The sequence below is a fragment of the Lithobates pipiens genome, unplaced genomic scaffold (assembly GCF_037356315.1).
Source record: "Lithobates pipiens isolate NorthernLeopardFrog02 unplaced genomic scaffold, aLitPip1_a1.2 Scaffold_13, whole genome shotgun sequence".
NCBI classification, from domain to species: Eukaryota; Metazoa; Chordata; class Amphibia; order Anura; family Ranidae; genus Lithobates; species Lithobates pipiens.
The window spans coordinates 222,294,693-222,315,060 of NW_027507718.1; the positions used below are offsets into that span (position 1 = coordinate 222,294,693).

Sequence of the window (20,368 nt, forward strand, 5' to 3'; positions counted from 1 at the left end):
GCATACGTTCAAACGCACACGCCCCCTGGGTTGTAACATAGTGACGCAGCGTTTGACGTCCGCACATGCACGCCCCCGATCCGAGGTAATGGGTCCTGACGTGGCTCTCTGCGATTGGCAGTACGGAGCACGTACAGGAGAGGGAGTGTGCCATGGTGCGCTATATCCCTCCTTCCCTTGCATTTCTATGTGGTGACCTAGAAGTACAATTGTCTTTTCTATTGGACATGATGGTCCTTTTCCACTCCCACATCCACTCCCTCCATAGCCATGTGACACATGTATGTAGTGATTGGCTGTACCTTCTCTTTTATTACACACCTTCTGACCTTGTGATCTGAACTGTAAACAATAGATCATCACGTAAGGACTATCACTATGGTTACTGATATACACTTTCCTGGCCACTTACGGTTAGTAAAATAAGTCTGAGACATTCAAACAGCACAATGAGGACAATATACAGACCCTCACAGTTCCTTCTATTACACTACACAAATGCAAACAGGTCACTTTATGTGGTGTTGCAGTTTAGTCTATGTGAAATAGGTGGTATATGTCCGATCTTTTAGCAGTGGCATTTGATGCGATTTCTATATGTCCTGTATGTGCATTGGATTTTCTTGCATTTTTATGTTAGATGAGGCCATGTCTAATATGATTAATTTAGAGATATTTATTTGCGAACATGATGGCTTATTTATTTTTGTCACTATATTAATTTAACAATTTGCATTGGTGCTGGATGCGATTTCTGGGGATGCCTTTTATGTACTAGATTTTCTTGCATTTTTATGTTAGATTAGACCTTCAATATTATGATTAACTTAGGGATATCCATCTGTGAATGTGGTGGCTTATTCTTATATTTTTGTCACTAAATTAATTCGATAGCTTGTATCAGTGACATTTTTATATCTTATTTATATTTATTTGTTGTGTTTAAACATGTTTTCTCTGATTTGATTAAATGTTCATTGTATCTTTAAGAGGCTGTCCGAGATAGGATTCCCCGCCCTTTGGTAGGCGGAACCCCTCTCTGACTCCTTATATATTTGCTAGCAATGTGGTGGGCCCCAACATGCCCCTGTAGAAGACACATATGTCGAAACGCGTTGGGCGAGCTGTTGGCACCCTACATTGCTTTTAATTTCTATTTTAGACTGTCTATGTGATCACTAAGTCATTAATTATTTTTTGACTTCAATAAATCAACCTTTTTTATACCGTCTGACCTGCACCATGTGGAGCCTTTTTTCTTTTTTCCTTTTTTCTGTTTCTCTGGCTTGAACCTCCACAACGTCTCCCTCCCTATTTGGGCGAGATTGGAGCATCAGTACAACGGGCTACGTCTGAGATTGACTACATACACCCTTGACGTTCCATTTGAAAGGATCCATCACAGGGCCTACAATCGTTTTGAGCTCATCCATCAGCTCAACAGACCTCCCTCTTCGTACTCCTCGGTCCCAAACTGTGACCTAAAGCCTTCTAGACTCAACTGTCATATGACTGTATGGGTCCAACTAAGTCGGTAAGAAGTATTTTATCCATTCTTCTCTGACGTTACAGTCAAGCAGACTCGCATGAATACATCCGCCCAGTCCAATTTCCCCCCTCTGTGACGGTTCGGCCACCCTTGGGCCTGCTACATAGTGGAATGTGCGGCCAATATTGGACTTTTCTTTAGGCATTCATATTTATATTATTTTTGCCTTTATTCATACAATTTATGCTGACCACATTCATTAGTGAAGCGCTACACTATTTGTATTATTTTGTTTGTTGAACTTTGTTTGTTTTTTGGTGTTGGCTGCTGTTTTTGGCTGTTGAGGCCTTTTTCCATATATACTAAATTGTAGCGCAGTGTTTTCCCCTTAAACTGCAATTCTTGCTTTCATCAAGAGCACCTCTTTTGGGTTACGGTGGAAAGGCGCCACAGACACCCAAAGACCAATTTTTCTGCACATGTTTGACAGGTGCATATCATTGCAATTTTTTACAGCAAGGCCAATAATTCTTGCTTTCATCAAGAGTACCTGTAGTAGAATTTCGTATTAACCTATATATATATATATATATATATATATATATATATATATATATATATATATATATATATATATTATGATATTCATATTAATTTGCATGTGCTTTATTGATAATATAATTATTATTCATATTAGTATTATTATTATATAGTAGTGTTCTTATTAATATTATTATTCAATAAATAAAGCAATAGTTATTAATCTTTATTAATTTATACTATGTTATTCTATAGATATAGAAAGTCTTCATTTTTAAATGTTGAACTTTAGCTGACCTCTCTGCTTCTTTCTGATATTTTTTTATAAAATAGTTTACTGGGTGAAAGTGTACTTCATAGTTTTTAGATTCTCTAATTAGAAGAAGAGAAAAAAACTTTTGACAGCAGTTGAATTGCAGCCTGATAAGATATACAGGTAGTTTAGAAATAATTATGTGGAATATGGGAAAGTTATGTACAGTACCTTAATTAAGTTTGACAGGGTCAAACAAATCTCGGCTTGTGCCCTCATTAAAACTGTTAAAATACATACATATAGGATTATATAGTGAGACGTATAGCACATAAGGTGTGGTTATTGAAAGTTCATTCTTCCAAAGTCGTAAATCTGTTATCCTTGAAGTTGGTGAAGTCTTATCAGGACAACGAGGGTTTGATTTAACACAGCTGGGTGCCATATTTTTGGCTTTATAAATGCAATTATTGCTGCAGCAGATTCTAGACATGGTCCAGATCTGCCACTTTACAGGTAGAGTAAGGCAACCCCCCAAGCACTATATTGGAAGGAATTTTTCATTTTTATGCTTTCACTTTAAAAATAAAAAAACACTGCTCATTTAAAAATTATGTTTTTCACAAACTTTTTTTTATTGATACATGTCCCCCAGGGCAGGACCCGGACCCCTATAACCATTGAATGCCCAGTTACTTGCATATAAGCCTTTAAAATGGGCACTTTTGATTTTTGACGTTCGGGTCCTATTGACCTTAATGGGGCTCGTTATTTAGGTCCGAACTTTCACTGTGTTCGAAAGTTCTGGCGTGAACCGAACAGGGGTCCATTCGGCCCCGCCCTACAAGACATTGGCTAAACATTTCTTTCATGTGACCTTCATTAACCACATTCCTAATGATCATTTTCAACCCTTCAAGGCCACCATCTCTCTTCCAGAAGTGAAATTAGCTATTAAATTCTTAAAACCACAGAAACGACTGGGCTCGGATGGCTTTGCAAATATGTACTGCAGAAAATATATGGACATTTTTGCTCCATGGTTAGTTTTATACTACAACAATATCCTACTTGTAAGGTCCTATGGGAGGTATAGCCTCGTTGGCCTCCATCTGCATGCTGCGTAAAGCCAACAATGGCAATGCTATGTGGACTAATTACCATCCTATCTTGCTTTTCAATTTAGACAAAAAATTAACAAAAAAAACTTGCTAATCCACATGCCCACTAAGCCACATTCCTCAATAGTGGCATTAATTACCTGGTGAATGGGATTCATGCCAAAGAGGCATTGAGTAATGATGTGTGTCATGTTCTTCAGCTTATTCACAGCTTTAAACAGAAACAGTGTTTGGCAATGTTGCTGTCCTCAGACATTAAATGATCAAGGACCCGCGTACTACCCCTATTGAAATTGCTTTATAAGTACAAGAGCTTATGCAGTTTTTTTTTTTAGTTTTGTTTTTGTTTTGTGTCAATAAAGTACATTTTAAAGAGCAATTACTCAGAAAGTAATACACAATGGCTTTGCTTGATTGGGTCTTAATTTTAGATGGCTGTGCCAGTGGGGGTAAAGGCACCTTTTCAGTTATCCTCTATGCTCTCTTTCTCACAACATTCATTGATGCTATTTTTTTTAAACAACAATCAATATTTCACAGCTATTTGCTGTAACAGTGTAATCATTGATGCTGCCTTGTATGAAAAACCCAAAAAGAAGAAATATAGAATTATCTTTATACAAAACTATTTGTAGCAATTTGGTATATACAATAGCAAAATACATGTTATCTTTCATTATCAATCATTTAAATTTATACAAAATATACAAAATAGAAGGAGCAAAGTTCAGGTTACTTATATAAAAATACAATATATAATAATAATGATATGATGTATAAAATATGTAATTATCAAATAATGCTGTAATCTTGGGTTAGCATGTGAAAAAAACACTTTAAAATACTGGAATTATTTGAGAAACTAATGAAGAGGTCTGAGGCTGTCCACAAACATATCTTAACACATCATTTTAAATAACATAGAATATAAAAGATCCTAAAGAGCAACTTGCTCTTAGACAGATTTATCAATTATGGGTGTAACGGATAAAGTATCATCACTTCTTGTTTGGAACCTAAGGGGGTAAAACTGCCCCCAACCCCAGCATATTTGTGGTAGATAAAACTTGAGTTTTTAGCTGAGCTCCTTGTATCACAGATTATGGGATTTTCCAATTATTCCTATGAAACATTTACAGGAGGATGCATAATACAAGCTTTGTGTGTCCTGTGCCCTTAGTGGATTTCTCATAGGGTTATGTGGAACGACATTGATAAATGTCACTGAGTTGCTTAAAACAGACTGTAAAGGTTTTGCTGGATCAATTTTGGAAAATGTCCCTGCCTGGGTAATGGAAATCAGCAAAGACTTATCAGAGCATCACATCCTCTCTATTTTGGTGGAGGCCCTCTTTACTATACAAAAATAGATGCCTTTTTGGTCTGTTCGGCTTTGTCTGAGCTCTGATCCCTTGAGACATTAATGATACTGAGGTAACACCCAAAATTCTCATGTAGACAGAATTAAAATTGGGTGATTCACATTTGTGCATTTTGGAAATGTGAGCTAAAACACAAACACTAACACATTGCCCCAATGCCTGGCTATGGACCTGCTCTATGTTGGATGACTTGGCACCCCAACGCATTGTACAGTAGCATGCAATGCACGTGCATAGCAGCGCACCACAATGCACATACAATGTGTTGTGGTGTGCTGCATTTTGAATAAAGAGTCAAGCATTTTTTTATCCATTGAGGTATAGTATGTTGGCAGTCTGTTCATAGTGAATGGGGTGCCTTAAAGCAGTGCACATTAACACACCGCAACGGATTGCTATAGTGTGAGTAGGCCCTCACTGGTGGAATATCGAAACATTTACACATGTAAAAAGCCATTGGCTGACCCACTAGGCTTCGACATTAACAAAATACCAGTTGTAGGTGGATGGATGTCAAACAAAAATAGGTGCCTGGGCTTATACTATATATCTTGCTATACAATACAGTGTATATGTTGATCTAAGCACACATTGGACCTGGCTACGGGAACCAAATCAGCAACCTGATCACCTTCATCATGGCCTGTATTTATTTATGAAGCTATTGAAACCTCTGTTTTAAAAATACATATTTAATTCTTTAAGGGTTTTCTAATGGTCAATTCATCCATTTTTTTAAATTTTGGATTATTTGGTGTGTATACATCCTTTGATAAAATATCTTCCTAAAAATAAGTCCATCCTCAGAATAAACTTATTTGACAAACATTACTTAAAAAATGACACACGTAGAAGACTTTTTAGCAGATCCATTTGCTGGAGCAACATTTTTCTTTTTAACTTCAGTTGTAGAAGGAATTGTGTTTGCAGATTCTTGTGCTGAGTCCATTGTAGAATGAGTTACTTTGTGTACATTGTAGTCTGTATTTCTTTGCTTTATTCTGCTCTGCTTAGTGTTATGTGTATCTGATAAAACGAGAAACATATTTTTGTATTAGAGTATTTAAACCCAGTCACTTAAATCTCATAAAAAGAGTTAACATATTCATCTCTTTTCAAAATTTTTGTATTTTTAAAACTACAGCTTTCAATAAAATAATACCCTGTGTAGGCACTTCCTGTTATATGGTGACAACACCCTGTCCTTATCTCACAGTTTTCCTGTGTTGTCACCTTGTTGCACGCTCTCCCAATGGAGTCTACAACCTGCCGCATGTTTTACAGCTGACATCATTTAGAACCTCACTCCGAGAAATGATGTGCAGCAGTTGCAGGCGTGAATGCAAATATGCAGGAAGTGACTGCAAAAAGGTTACAAGAGATATGTAGTTCTCATGAAGGATAAAAAACGATTTTATTAAAAAACATAGCAGTTGTTCATGGTACACAGTGCTTTAAATGTTGAGCGAGGAGTGCACACGATCCAGATGTAGCAGTGCAAGCAATCAGACCCTTCCACAGGTCATATATAGAAAAAACGATCAGATGGGATTGTTGCACTTAAAATTTATTTAGAAAAATTCTAATTCCATTCAGTGTCAAATGCATAACGGTTTCGGACTGTACAGATAATGCCCTTCTTCAGAGCAAGACACATACAATGATAATGGTTTTTCCAAGCATATTTATACACTCCTATCATGTGGGATCAATTAATCAATCAATAATTTTGTACCAATGGGAAAAATCAACCAATGCAAAAAAAACAGAAGGTAAATTTTGACTGACTGTCATTGGTTACTATATTTAGCACTGCCCTCTTAGCCCTTGTACACACGATCGGAGATTCCGACAACCAAATCCGTCGGATTTTGTCTGTTGGATTTTGTCCGACGGATCTTGTCCGAAACTGTTGCATACACACGGTCGGACGAAGTTGTCGGAAAATCCGATCTTTCAGAACGTGATGACGTAATTTTGTTACGATGGGACTACGTTCAGGCTAGTAGCCAATAGCTTTGATGTAGGAATTTGATCTGAGCATGCGTGACACTTTGTCCGATCGGAATTCTCTACATGTCTATGTCCTATCGGAGCATTTTGTCAGAAAATATTTCCGGCAAGTTGGAAACAGTCCGATGCAGACCACACACAGTCGGAATATCCGACAAAACGCTCTCCGATCGTGTGTACAAGGGCTTAGATTGTGTTTAGGCATTTGAAAACAGTTTGATTGGTGAAACATTTCCACCTACACACGCACATTGTACAAATATATGCATACAAACGCATATTATACGAGTATATGCATACACACGCACATTGTATGAGTATATGCATACTAGTATTCCACATATTTCAAATATGATACAAATATAATACAAAAATTCTGCGCTGGGGAAGATTTTAACACATAAAAGTAGTCTTCACCAAAATCTGTGATACCAAATAAATCAAATAGAGTGGAGCTAAATTAATACAACATGATAGAAAATATACCATACTTAATGTGCATAATATAAATTAATTATAAAAATCTCAATTCATAAAGTGCAAAAATGTGAAAAAAGTGCAAATTTACATTTCATAAAAAATACACCATCACTATCTGGTAAGGAGCAACCTTATCTTATATCACGGGTGATATCACTGTGGTGATTAGCATTGGATGTATTTCTTGGATTGCTTTCATTTATTGGATAAGAGCAACATTCACTTGCACTTGGATATGGGACTATACACCTTGTTTTTTTTGGGGATGTTGGACATGAATTACCTATTTTTTTTAGATTCTTTCATTCATGAATTGGAAATGTATTAATTATTTTTAGGATTTGAATATTGTTTTTTCAACACACTAATTTTATTATGTTAGTGTATTTTTTATGAAATGTAAATTTGCATTTCCCCCACATATATAGATGATCCTCTGTCAGGTGATGAAATTCTAAGGCTGGCCATACATGGATCAGGCTGATTTAAAAAAAAACTGAACAGATTCCTCCATCCACACAAGCGAGGTAGATGGAGGAATCCTCCGCACTGTGTGATTGTATTTTGACAGCAGGGACTCCTCCACTGTCAGAATACACCGACTGGCTGCAACGCTGATCGAACAAAGATTTTCCATCAAGCCCATTAGTGTAAAGTCTATCATTAGATTGCCTTCTCATGAATGGGAACGGGCATAAATGGATCAGAATTTGGCTGGTTCCTGCTGAAGTGGCTCAGTATCAATCCATCTACGGCCAGAATTATTTATTCTCCAGCCAGGGGCTTACTGACATCAAAATCTACTGAAATCCCAGGTATTGGGAAACAGAGTTGAATGTTTATGTGTGCTTTATTATTAAGCCTTGATTATTGTTATTTATCCTTCAGGAGAGTTATTATAATTAATTAATGAACCCATTGTTTAGAACTTTGCATGTGGTAGCATGGAGGGATCTCTAGCAACTGCACCTTCCTGGTAAACAGTGCTGGAAATGTGATCCCTCTTTGATTGGCATCACTTTAGTGTGCTCAATTTCATCTCACACATATGGTAATTGCATGGCAGAATGACTTTATTATTAGATGCAATTTCAGATTTAGTCAACAGATGAAATATGCAAACATAAGTCTTAAGTTGACCAACGCTGTTAGAATTTTGGTCGATTTAGAGGAATCAGTCAAAATTCCAACAGTGCGTGGTCCTGCTGGCTCAACAAAAGTTGATTACTCAGTTAATTTTTGTTAAAGATTTCAGGCCAAAGATTGCCAGGCGAACAATTCCTGCAGCCAATCTGATGCAGGCCCTGTTCAGGTTTACAGGCAGGTGGTGCTAGCAGCAGTCAGAATACAATTGCCCAGCAGAGGGAATTCATCCATCCATACTATTTGTATATATTGTGTATAACACAATCAGCAGGACAGTAAAGAACCTATAGAAAATCACATGTATGTAAATACTTACCTAAGCTTTCTTTTGTGGATTCCTGTTTATTCTGTATGTTATGGAGTTGTTCAGTGCGCCTTTGCTTCTTGTTAAAGTGTACCTATGGTCAAATCAAAAAAAATATTATGTTCTTTTACACATTAGGTTTCCTTCATTTCTTGCCGACTCCTACTAATGTGAAGAATCTTGAAGTTTTTCTCTGCTACAAATGCCACTTTATACATTGACATACCTCCTTAGACTTGTCCGGACAGACAATATGGTCACCTGCTGACTTGACACCATCCACAGGCAGCTAACTCTTCAATAAGACACAAAAGTTGACTCCAACGCAATTTTACTTCAGCTAATTGCAGTACAGAAGACAATTTTCCAGACTTTTGGCATGTAAGAAGACAATGGGGTTGATTCACCAAAGGCAAAAGACTATGCACTCTGGAAAGGCAGTTTCACTTATTTCCCCGAGAGCTTAGTAAATGCGAAGCAATGCAGCTTTTAATCATCCAATAATGTGCAAGCAAAAATTATTTTTTTAATCTTTCTTGCACCTGATTGGGTATTCTTTACAAAGTGAAGCTTTACCAAAATTGATCAGCTGGCTGGATGATCAGAAAAGAAAATCCATCTATGGCCAGCTTTACCCTCACTTCCAATCTTGGTGATATTGGTGATCAGGCCAAATAGCAGAAAAATATATTATCAAATACCGTAATTTTGCTTTCCTGATGGACTCCATGGCAGCCTATGTGTGGTTTAACCCCACCTACTCTCCAATGCTATAGGACCCCATACCCATAAATTTGAACTCACCACTAGGGACTGCGTTCCATAACTAGCTCACTTTTTGACCAAATGGGTGGGAACTCCGTCTGCCATTGGAGTCCATCAGGAAAGGAAAATTATGGTAAGTATTTGATAATGCATTTTCCGTTTTCCTGACAGACTCTATGGCAGCCCACGTGTGGGAAATAACTAGTCAGACCACACAGGGTGGGTTATGCTGAACATAAAAAAAAGCTTTAATTTGCCCCATCAACTGACAGGATTCTTAAAACAAAGTTCACAGAAGATAGAGAAGCAGGCTCTATGCAGTAATGTGACATAAAAGTATTAATGGAGGCTCAAGAGGCCGCTTTGCAGATGACATCTAGAGCCACATGCTGGGCTGCTGCCCACGAAGCCACCATACCCCTGGTGGAATGTACCGTCACGCCCTCTGGAGAAGCCAAGCCGTTAGCCCTATAAGCCTGCGGAATAGACTGGACGATACAGGCCGCAATCGTTCTGGTTTAAGCTCGCTTCCCTCTGTTACTACTGGAATACAGAATGAACAGGTATTCGGAGCATCTAAAGGAGGAAGTAGCAGGTATTTCTTCAGTATTTTGCCTATATCCAGAGGATGAACTTCAGTGGACCCCGGTGACCTGAATGTAGGTAGGACGATTTCCTGGTTCTCATGGAACATTGAAGTGACCTTTGGATTTGAGCCGAGCATAGGGATGAGGACCACTCGGTCCAGAAGAAAAAAGGAATGGTTCTTCATGACCCAAGGAACCAATCTCAGAAACCCTTTTGGCCAAAGTGATAGCGACCAAGAAGGCGACTTTTGCAGAAAGGTCTTTGATAGAAATTGGGGTAGACTCCGTGACACTGAGACCAGACAATGAGTCGAGAATGAGAAGAAGATCCCATTTGGGGAATCTTGGTTTTCTTTGGGGCCTGAATCTTGACGCCCCACAGAAGAACTGGCGGATTAGCTGGTGAACAGCCCATGATGTTCCAGAGAAGGCCGATAAGGCAGAGACTTGGATTCTAAGAGAGCTGATGGATAGAGACAGATCTAGGCCAGACTGAAGGAAGCTGAGGATATCCTGAATCTCCGGATCCCTAAATGATCTGGCCATAGAATGCAACAAACTTGGCCCAAATTCTCTTATATTTTATTCATGCTCGCCTTTCTTGTGCTCATGAGGGTGGAGATCACTCGAGGCACACCCCAGGAATTCCAGACTCTCCGTCTCAAGAACCAGACCATCAGTCTCAGTAATGTCGGACAAGGTTGCAGGATTGCCCCCTGAGAAAGAAGGTCCGGCCAGAGCGGGAGGTCCCAGAAGCTGAGCTGGGTCAGGAGGGGAAACTATGGCCTGTTCGGCCAGTAAGGCGCAATCACCACCACCTTGACTGCTTCCGCTTGAATTCTCCGTAAGAACTTGAGGATGATCAGAAGCAGGGGAAAGGCATATGCCCTGTTGAAGTTCCACTGATCTGTCAGGGCATCTATCCCGAAGGCCTGGCTGCATCAGACTAAAGTATAGTACTTGAGCTTGAAGTTGCAGGGGGATGCAAATAGATCCACTTCGGGATCAACTCCTAGGGACAGGATCCACTTGAACATCTGTACATGAAGAGACCCTTCGTTGTTGTCCAACTGTGTGCAGGAACAGGAAGTCCGCCTGGGATGAAGACTGACGAAATATTGCCCATTCTTCTGGGCCCAAGACATGATGGGTTTGACCTCTTGGAGCAGGGTGGGGCTCTGAATGTCCCCTTGTCCCCTCACATAAGAGACTTCTGTGATGTTGCCCATCCTTAGTACCACTGACTCCCTCCCAGGAGATGAGAGAAGGATTGAAGGGCACACCAGGCCGTCCAAAGTTCCAGGACGTTCGAGCCCAGATTGTGGAAATGAACTTGCCTTGTGCCAGTTCTGACATGCAGAGGTCTCCCCATCCAGCACCGCTGGCATTGGTCGTGACTGTGACCCATGAGACAGGGGAGATGGAGTGGCAAGTGAGTAGATTATTGCGCTGAAGCCAATAAAAGAGGCTGTTCCTCATCACTGATATTATGCAAATGGACTGATTGATGTCCCTCGAATTCCATTGCTGAAGGAACCCCATCTGAAAGGGGCGTAACCTCCACAGAGACCATTTGACCATGGAGGTCATAGAGACCATCGTAACAACTGGGGTATCTGGCGCTACCTTTTATCGGAAAATAATAATTATAAACACTTGAAAAGAAAATGTATTTTGGTGGAAAAACCCAAAAAATGCCAGCAGTTCCAATAACACACCAACCTGTCTCACAACTAGTAGTCTCACATATCCAATTACTGCCACATGAAGATATTGGCTCCTTATCAAAGGAAAAACACAGTACAATCCTTTAGAACCCACTAACTCTAGTTCAGTACAAGAAAAAACGGTGACCTCTGCTAAAATCGCATAGATTGACCTATTGCGATTCAGACACGATTATGGTAAGTGTAATCTTATCTAATATTTTTTCTTTTAATCCACTCTATAGTTTACCAAAAAAATTATATATAAATTCTGTGAGGAAAAACTAAATAACAAAAAGTGATACTTAATGCGACCATAGCCTTGAAATCGCATGAGTATTAATAATGTGATTTATCCAACAACTCATCAGCTAAATTAGTAAATAAGTCTAATTTGAAAGTGCAAATATCTTGAAAAGAGTATAAGGTGCATTAAAGTACAGGTGAAAAATCAGAAATTGAATACTAAAGTGCAAAATATATATCACAACAAATACCCAAAGTGAATCGCAAGACCTGAAAAAATACAAAAAAATGAAAAAAATATAAATAAAGGTAAAAATAAAAATAAAAGTGAAACTAAAAATAAAATAAAAATAAAAAATATTAATGAATAAAAATGAATAAAAAACAAAAATTAATTAATTAAAAAAAACCCCAAAAAAGATAATATAGTGTCCACTTGTCCAAAAAATCTTCAATAATATTCAAGTGCCTGGCAGTGATGATCTTCGGAAGAGCTGTGAGTCACCTCTTCTCTGCCGCTGCTGCAGGATATAAATGGAATTCCCTTCCGGATACGAATGATCATACAATATACGGGCCAAGGAGCTGGATTTCTTCAAATTTGGTTTAAAGGCAAATTACCCCTGCAGGGGTGTATTCTTCTGATGAGTGGGGCACCTTGTGGGGGAGCACGGAAGTCACTTTGAAGATTTCACAACAAGCACTAAAGTCACCTTATGAACATTTATTGTTGGACTTATATTATTGAAGATTTTTTGGACAAGTGGACACTATATTATCTTTTTTGGGGGGTTTTTTAATTAATTAATTTTTGTTTTTTATTCATTAATATTTTTTATTTTTATTTTATTTTTATTTTAAGTTTCACTTTTATTTTTATTTTTACCTTTATTTATATTTTTTTAATTTTTTTGTATTTTTTCAGGTCTTGCGATTCACTTTGGGTATTTGTTGTGATATATATTTTGCACTTTAGTATTAAATTTCTGATTTTTCACCTGTACTTTAATGCACCTTATACTCTTTTCAAGATATTTGCACTTTCAAATTAGACTTATTTACTAATTTAGCTGATGAGTTGTTGGATAAATCACATTATTAATACTCATGCGATTTCAAGGCTATGGTCACATTAAGTATCACTTTTTGTTATTTAGTTTTTCCTCACAGAATTTATATATAATTTTTTTGGTAAACTATAGAGTTTTCTAACATGGATTAAAAAAAATATATTAGATAAGATTACACTTACCATAAACGTGTCTGAATCGCAATAGGTCAATCTATGCGATTTTAGCAGAGGTCACCGTTTTTTCTTGTACTGAACTAGAGTTAGTGGGTTCTAAAGGATTGTACTGTGTTTTTTTTTTGATAAGGAACCAATATCTTCATGTGGCAGTAATTGGATATATGAGACTACTAGTTGTGAGACAGGTTGGTGTGTTATTGGAACTGCTGGCATTTTTTGGGTTTTTCCACCAAAATACATTTTCTTTTCAAGTGTTTATAATTATTATTTTCCGATAAAAGGTAGCGCCAGATACCCCAGTTGTTAGGTCGTATTTATTGTTGTAGAAACCCCGTTTGGGGATTTTCTTAATTTTTGGGGGGGCTGCAACCTAAAAATATACATATATATACAGTTTTTGAGTCCATTGCCTGGGTTTGTCTATCCTACACCCAGAACTGATTAGCGCGGTTTCTCCAATCTTTATAGAGACCATCGTGATGCTAATTTTTAGGCACTGTAAGGCTCTCAGGTGTGAAGAGTTCAGAGCCTGTGAATTTCTTTCCCAAATAACTGGGATCTTCTCAACTGGAAGAGAGATGGTGAATTCTACTGTGTTGAACTGGGCACCCAAGTATATCAGGCGCTGCACTGGTACTAGATGGCTTTTCTCCAGGTTTAGGAGCCACCCAAAGCCAAACAATGCGGAGATAACCTGCTCCTTGTGGATCAACAATTTCTCTTTCTCCTGGGACAGCAACAGGAGGTTGGCGAGGTAAGGGTACAAGCGTATCCCTCTTGTTCTGATAAAGGCCACTACGGCCAGTAGTCGATCCTTTAAGTCGATTGAAATTAGCCAGTCGCCTGGCTGCATGGCTTGCTGGATGATAGACAGGGTCTCCATTTTGAACTTTTTGTACTTTATGAATATTTTTAGGTAGGTTAGATCTATCACCGGGCGCCATGAATCAGTTTTCTTCTGAACTAAGAAGAGAGGGGAGTACACCCCCTGGAACTTTTCATCCTTTGGGACAGGCACCGCTGCTCCCTGTGTTTTCAGTGAAACCACGTAGGACAGTAACACCTGCTTCTTTTCTTCTGACTGTGGAAGCAGGGTGGAAATAAATATGGGGGGAAGAACACTGGTGAAGGACCATGTGTGGCCTGAGAATACTGTCTTGATGGTACAGTAATCCTAAATAGAGGCCACCCAGACTTGCCGGAAGAGAAGCAAACGAGCCCCTGCCTGATCCACCTGGGTGGGTCCAACCTCAAAATGATTTAGCCGGCTCTCGACCACTGGATGCCTGGCTTTTAGCAGACTTTCGGAAGGGAGCCTGCCCTCTGTTCCAATCCCTTCTGAAGTCCCGGTCGCGCCTATTAGAGCATGCTTTCCTTGAATGCTCAGTAGTGCATCTTCTAAGCTAAGGTCTCTTCTGACCGAACAGAAGCCTATCCAAGGCCATAACCACAGGGCCCGCTTAGCCATGACTGAAGATGGCATAGTTTGGGCCAGCAAGCGGATAAGATTGATAGAAGCCTCCCTCAGGAAGGCTGCTGCCAGATTCAGTTCCTGGACTGCCGAGCCTCTGGCTAACTCTTCTGAAACCCCTCTGAGTATGAAGTCCACATTCCCTGTCCAGGTTTCCATAGCCTTGGACATAACTGTAGGGCCAGGGTGGGTTTGCAAGCCATACCAGCTAGCCCGTAGATTCTCTTGAGGTCTTGGTCTATCCTTCTCTCAAGACTGTCCTTGAAGGATACCCCATCCTCCAGGGGAGTGACGTGTTTCGCCAGACGCATCAGTGCTGCATCCATGAGGGGAGCCTTTTCCAGATGTTTCACTTCCTCTGCCTTGAAGGGCTATAATCTGGAGTTTTTGCGTGACATAGAAGCTTTCCTGTCTGTTTTGCTCCACTCCTCGTCAATGATATCCTTAAACTCTGAAAGAAGCATAAAGTTAGCACGTTCTTTTCCCAAGTGTTTAAAGAACTTCCTTTGTTTATCCGGCGGAGTAGAAGGGTCTTCCCACTTCAGGGCTTCTTTGACCAATTTGACTAGTGGGGAAACAAGAGCAAAATCGAAACCCCCGGCAAACTCGTCTCCTTCTAACTCACTGTCCGAAGAACTGATAGAAGCAATGTAGGACTGAGATGGGTCTGGATCCTCCTGGGTGTAATCAGCGAGTGAGCCAGATATTTTGGTAGACTAGCTCCACGTGCGGGTTGTACCCCACTTTTTTAGGGACAGCTGCACCACACGCTTGACAAGAGACTCCATCTGTTGGTTTTCCATCTCTTTTCTCCAACTGCCCGGGCAAAACATGGGTCACACATTGATTTGCCCTCGGGGACTCGTATCCCACATCCCCAGCAGGCTCTGCGATCAGAGCGGCTGTCATGACGGTGGGTGTGGTGACTGGAGGAGAAATGGGAACATCTCCTTTGATTGGAGGAGGAATGGGAACATCTCTTCTGTTTGGAGGAGGAATGGGAACATCTCTTCTGTTTGGAGGAGGAATGGGAACAACCCAAAGTTAAACACACAGGATCGCGTGATCTTTATTATTATTTTTTTACTTCCCCTTTAAGACACTGCAATTCCCCCACAGGGGCTTACCTTGTCCCACGTGTTCCCAGGCTGGGGGAGGCTGGCGCTCACTGCAGGGATTCCCGACTTGACAGGGGCTGACAGCCTTTTAAATCCCCCGCTCGAGTGACGTCACCATCTTCCCCACTGCGTGCCTGTGTTGTGGAGGGCTGCCGAACAGCGCTGTGCGATCGGCTCCACGCATGCGCAAACCAAGCATGTGCAGAAGCAAGCAAGGGCCTCAACTTGGAAGTGCTGCGGCGTCCTGGAACACAGAAGTGCTCCAGATGCCATAAGAGGCTCAAGGAAGGCTAACAGGGGCAGAACTGAGACATAAACAAACACAGAAACACAAACAACTGCCATGAAAGAGAAAAATATAGAAACAGCAGACCTTGCCAGCCGAGTCGCTGGCCAGACATCCATCCTGAGCATACCGAGGCAAGCTTCCCTCCACCACTTGGGGTATTATGTGCCTGAACAGCTACTGGCCCGCCCATGGCTGGGTCCTGAGCTTATGCTGCAAAATGGTGTGCCAGAATCCGGAGTTATCCTGACTGGATGCCAAACTGGAACAAAAACTAAATGTAGGTCCATAGAGGAGGACAAAAAAGGGACGCAGTCCCTAGTGGTGAGTTCAAATTTATTGGTATGGGGTCCTATACCATTGGAGGGGAGGCAGGTTTAACCCACACATAGGCTGCCATGGAGTCTGTCAGGAAAGAAAGAGTAAACCTCCCTAAAAGGGACACAAAGGACAATGAAAACCTGGCAGTGGTTCCAATCCTTTACCACTCTACCCAACATTGTTTGAGATTTTAGTTCAGTACACAGAAAATTACAAGCACACTGAATTTTTATCAAGATGAATGGGCATTGTTCTGTACTTGCAGAAAATGAATAGGCATCATAGCACACAAAAGGAGCAGGATTTTCCCTTACTGTTCCTTTCACACCAAAACTACTTGGGGTTAGGTACTGACAGTAATCACTAAGGGTAAGGGTAGAGCTGGTTACTCACAGGCAGCATCACTCGGACTTCCCACTTAATTCTAGAATATTCTAATGTCTTCTAGAAAGGAAGGAGGAGAAGAGAGATGGAGCTGTCTGGTGTATTCTAGGGAGCCCTGACTAATCCCCAACTTGGATTGGCAGAGGGCTTAAATACCTGGGGTCAGCCCCAGGAATGGGGAGGAGTTTGGGAAGGAAGCTGGAGGCAGAGTGCTAGGCTGTCGGGGGTGTTGGAGAAAGCTCCCCGCTCTGGGGGGGGGGGCTGACCTTGGGCCTGGTCTTGGGTGTGGACGGGACCCTCTAAGAACATATTGAGGTGTCCTGGACCGGAGGCACAGGAGCAAGGAAAGGACAGCAGGAGAGAGCACTGCCAGGCAAGTCTTCAGGGAGAAACAACAGGTCGCAGCCAGGAGGACTGGTTAGTGATGCACAGTCAAGAGGACTGTGGATGCATGCCTGAGAGAATTGCAGTCTGCAATCAAGTGGGCATCCCATGTCACCCTTACCCGATCCAAGTTAATCCCCCTCAATAAAAATACAAAACTGGACTGTTTTCTGTCTAAGAGTGACTGGAAATTGTGTGCCTGGCTGGGCAGGGTGACAGGTGGACTACAACACTCAGCAGCCCTCAAGAGGGTACCACTACACACCCATCTTTTTATATTCATACCCTTTGACGGGTGCTTATGCACTAACATTTAGGATACTCTGCCTATTTAATAAGTACATTTTGTATTCTTTACTCATAAGGCTAGGCTCAATTTGTATGTTTTATACGTGTGTAAATGTGGGCAGGTGCTCCATTTTAATTGCCAAAGGATTGTTAATTATGGTCACTAGTCTGCACTTTTTACAGACTACTGCACAGTTTAGCAATATAACTTGGTCTAAGGCCGCATTTGCATGGGTATTTAGCCACTGTGCTCATCCCAGAGGCAGGTGTCTACTGATTCCTTCTGCTGTGTTTCACAGCTGTGAGCGGATAGCTTTGGCCACCGAACTCGTACACAAAGTGCATCCTGCCACAATCACTGCAGGTACTTGCTGGCTGTACAAACAGTCACAAATAGCTGTGTCTGCCAATAGCCTGTCATTGTAGTGTACTGACATCTTGTAAACCTTAAATCTCTGCCATATTGTGCCCACTCCTTGCCAGAGACTTTCCCACGACATCCCCAGGCATTAGCCTTTATATTCCAAAGAAAGTAATGTCCACTCAAAGAAATACAGTTGTTGCACTTTACTGGTGATTTTTAAGAAGATGATGTTTACAGTCACATGCCACAGACATACTAGCTATGGTCACTTGACAGTATTTGTCAATCACATAGAGTAGACGATCCAGAGCAGTCACATATGAAAGCAGCATACAAAACTTCACCCCCTTAAGCTGGCTATACATTATACAATTTTATAATTAAATATCCTTCAGATTTACCTTCAACTATGTAAGCGAAGGTGCATACAAATTGAAAGTGTTTAAGTTTGACCTCATATTATATGGTTTGTTAAATCTAAAGGAAAATTGCACAAGAAAATTGTATGTTTACTTCAGAGAACATGTGGCCTGGCCTGAAAGGCCTTTTGTAACCCGCTCTAACCTCCACCAACCGTACAGAAAAAGAAAAACTACAACCGGCTCTTCTGGGTGCAGAACTATCTCACCCTGTCCTCCAGCCCTGTCCCCTGCACACTTGACTACATCTGCAATCAGTGATAGCTGCTGTCAGCCTGTCAATATTTTTCTACAGGTTTGCCAGCCATTGCTATTTGCATGCACCTCTCATTCCAACCGCAAGAATTTTGCCACTGGAATCAAGTGTATACTGCTAAACGGCCATGTAAAGGAGGCCTTAAAGTTATTTTACTGCTTAGCTCTAGCAAAGCTGTGAGGAAAGGGGTGTGCCCCCGAAACAAGTTAGCTGTACCCCGTGTTCTGTCCATGTCTTGTCAGTTGCATTTTGTGAGTACCCATTTTTATACAAAAAAAAGACTCAGTTAGACTTACCGGTGACGGTATTTCTAAGAGCCTTTCAGGACAACCCCGGAGAGAGTAGCTCCACCTTGCAATCAGGAAACACATGCCCACTTTAAAAACACCTCCTCCTCCTCCATGGCTTCAGTTATTGTGGCCTTCCGACGCTGGAAAACAAAGCACAGAAAGCACAACACCATGGTAGAACTTAATACATTTACTAAGCATAACCTAGGGAGGGAAGTAACGGTTGTCCTGAAAGGCTCTTAGAAATACCGTCACCGGTAAGTCTAACTGAGTCTTTCTCAAATCGCCTTTCAGGACAACCCCGGAGAGGATAACCGAGAAACTTACCCTAGGGCGGGACTACTGCCTGCAGTACCTTCCTGCCGAAGGCCTGATCTGCTGCAGACAGTAGATCTAACCGGTAATGCCGGAGAAATGTCGAATAACTGGACCAAGTGGCAGCCTTGCAGATTTGTTCAGGCGTGGCACCGGCCCTTTCAGCCCAGGAAACTGCCGTGGATCTAGTAGAGTGGGCAGCAATACCTGAGGGAGGTATTTCTCCTTTTGCTTTATAGGCTTCTGTTATAGCCAACTTAAGCCACCTACCCAGCGTACTTTTAGAAGCTTTCTCCCCCTTGCGTGATCCAGAAAATATCACAAAGAGGGCGTTTGATTTTCTAAATTCTTTAGTAACTTTCAGAAACTGTAAAAGACACCTTCTCACATCCAATGTGTGAAAAACTTCCTCTCCTGCATTTGCTGGGCTTGCAGAGAATGTAGGTAACACTATTTCCTGTGATCGATGGAAAGTTGAGGATACTTTCGGTAGGAATGCTGGATCCGTCCTCAGTACCACCCTGTCCTGATAAATTCTAAGGAAGGGTTCTGTAATAGCTAGAGCTTGGAGCTCACTGACTCTCCTGGCCGAGGTGATGGCCACCAAAAAGATTGTTTTTAAAACCACCTTCTGTAAAGAAGCTTCTTGTAAGGGTTCAAACGGTGCTCCCGAGAGACCCTGTAAAACTGTAGACAAATCCCAACTGGGAAAGTCTTTAAGGGCTACTGGTCTATTTCGAGCAAGAGCCCTAAAAAATCTAGAAATTAAAGTTTCTTTAGATAAAGTCTTTTCAAAGAAAACTGATAAGGCAGCCACCTGAGTCTTCAGGGTACTGGCTGCGAGACCCTTCTCCATTCCTTCATGGAGAAACTCCAAGACGGACACCGTGCTCTTGACCTTGAGTTCTCTAGAACTGCACCAGGAGTTGAACTTTTTCCAGACCTTCATGTAAATTGCCTGTGTAACTGCCTTCCTACTGGACAGCAGGGTCTTTACTACTTTATCTGAGAGACCTTTAGCCTTTAACAGGTCCTCCTCAGAAACCAGGCGGTTAGCTGCAGGAGTTCCACTTCTGGATGACTTACTGTCCCCTGGGATAACAGATCTTTTCTGAGTGGTAACCTCCATGGGGGCTTCGAGGCTAGGTTTCGAAGACCCGCGAACCAGGGTCTTTTTGGCCAAAAAGGAGT

General features: G+C 41.0%; 1 protein-coding gene across 1 annotated transcript in view; it reads right to left on the reverse strand.

Moving 5' to 3' along the window:
• Positions 1-4,050: 4,050 nt before the first annotated feature.
• Positions 4,051-20,368, reverse strand: part of LOC143974644 (uncharacterized) — a 40,453-nt gene continuing 24,135 nt past the window's right edge. Inside the window, exons 3-4 of the mRNA XM_077476249.1 lie at positions 8,741-8,822; positions 4,051-5,811 (exon numbers count right to left, since the gene is read on the reverse strand). Coding sequence (XP_077332375.1) covers positions 5,618-5,811; positions 8,741-8,822 — 276 coding nt within the window. The 3' untranslated portion in view covers positions 4,051-5,617. The remainder of the gene's footprint in view (positions 5,812-8,740; positions 8,823-20,368) is intronic.